Below are 1,855 nucleotides of genomic sequence, written 5' to 3'. Positions count from 1 at the left end.
GTGGTAGCTGGCATCCTCGTCTCGGCGGATGTTCTCGCCGTCGAAGTATGCATGTTTCTGCATTGTTCTAGGGAGGATCGGAGCTCCGTCCGCGCAGCAGGGGCCATATCCTGCTGGAGATCCAAATTAAAGAACTTCAGCTATGTCGATCCCCACCATATGATCTTATCTGTCCCTTTTCTTTATTAGGAATAAAAAACATACTCGCTAATCACGAGATTGACCAGAGCTGCTCTCTGTATTCAATCCGCAGGTCTACACGCACCCACCCAATCCATCGTCCCAGTCTCCCAGATGTAAAGCGCGCAAGAACACTCCAAAGCAGCTGAGCTATGGCACAAGCCATGGAGGGAAGCGCCACAAATAGCCACGGCACTGATGATCCTCTATCCAAACTTCCAACGAGGGAGGGGTGGTCGGAGCCATTGGTGCTCTACAAGAACTACTGGCTCCGTCCACGTTTCGCTGCAACCATCATGCGCCTCCAGAACACCTTCGAAGCTCGCCACGACGACATCGTTCTCGCAACGAACCCCAAGTGTGGCACCACGTGGATCAAGGCTCTCGCCTTCGCAATCACCAATCGCTCCCGGTATGAGTTTGGCAATCACCCTCTTCTCTTCCGTCATCCCCAGGAGGTGGTGCCATTCCTCGAGATCCCTCGAGATGGTGACATGACCTATGTAGAGACACTCCCATCTCCAAGGCTTCTTGCTACCCATATGCCCCTCTCGTTGTTCCCAAATTTCTTAGCTACTTGTGGTTGTCGTATTGTGTACGTTTGTCGAGATCCAAAGGACGCCTTTGTGTCCCGGTGGCACTTCGAGAAAAAGCTTCATAGGGAACATAGCATCGACTTTGAGGCTGCTTTCAACATGTTTTCCGAAGGTTTCTCACCCTACGGACCTTTTTGGGAGCATTGCCTTGAGTACTGGAGGGAGAGCATCGCATGCCCTAACAAAATTCTTTTTCTCAAGTATGAAGATATGATGTCAGAACCAGTGAAGCATGTCATCAGACTTGCAACATTCCTCGGTGTCCCTTTCAGTATCAAGGAAGAAGAAGACGGGATACCTGAGGAGGTGGTGCGGTTGTGCAGCTTTGATAAGCTTAGCAGCTTGGACATCAACCAGACAGGTGACATGGTCCGGCGTGGCAACATAATTGTTGAGAAGTCAGTGTTCTTCAGGAAAGGGAAGGTGGGGGATTGGGTGAATCACATGAGCCAAGAGATGGGGAGAAAGCTAGATTGCATCGTGGAAGAGAAACTGAAGGGAACTGGCTTTGTGCTCTAATGTGCATCTCCTTTTGCTTTATTTTCTTTGTATGCTTTATATTTGCCATCATAATGTGCATCTCCTTTTGCTTTATTTTCTTTGTATGCTTTATATTTGCCATCATATTTGCATGTTTGCAAGAATAAACATGTCATATTTGCATGTTGTACATTTCTCTTAAACGCGTCATGATTGCCGACAATCCCTGAAGAAAGGAGAAGCTGGACCCGGTTGAATCACATGAGTGAAGAAATGGAAGAAATTGGCCTTCCTGGTTCTTTATGTTCATGTGGTTTACTTTTCTTATATGTTGTTGTATGTTTTAACGTCATGTTTCGATTGTTTGAATTAATAAACAAAGTCATCCATTGCGCAAGTCATGATTCTTTAATGGAATTCTACTTGCTGCTTTCTTTTTGATTGAGCGAAATTTCTGCTAGTAGTGCCGCGGGGCCTCCTATGTAGCTAGTGGAAGCTAGATAAGCAACATAGTTTTAAAGGCCATTAGACCCGTTTAAAAGTTTAAGTCAACATTTTAACAAATTAGTTTCAACATTTTTCAACAGTTTAATCAACAT

At 45.8% G+C, this 1,855-nt stretch overlaps 1 protein-coding gene across 1 annotated transcript; it reads left to right on the top strand.

Annotated features, from left to right (window-relative positions):
* The first annotated feature begins 294 nt into the window (after positions 1–294).
* LOC101777066 (cytosolic sulfotransferase 18) lies at positions 295–1,653 on the top strand. Its single transcript, XM_004972305.3, has one exon. The coding sequence runs from the start codon at positions 333–335 to the stop codon at positions 1,293–1,295; it is 963 nt and encodes a 320-aa protein (XP_004972362.2). The 5' UTR covers positions 295–332; the 3' UTR covers positions 1,296–1,653.
* Positions 1,654–1,855: the final 202 nt, after the last annotated feature.

This window comes from Setaria italica, chromosome V (assembly GCF_000263155.2).
Source record: "Setaria italica strain Yugu1 chromosome V, Setaria_italica_v2.0, whole genome shotgun sequence".
Lineage (NCBI taxonomy): Eukaryota > Viridiplantae > Streptophyta > Magnoliopsida > Poales > Poaceae > Setaria > Setaria italica.
The sequence above is the reverse complement of the archived record's forward strand: the minus strand, read 5'-3'. Positions and strand labels throughout refer to the sequence as shown.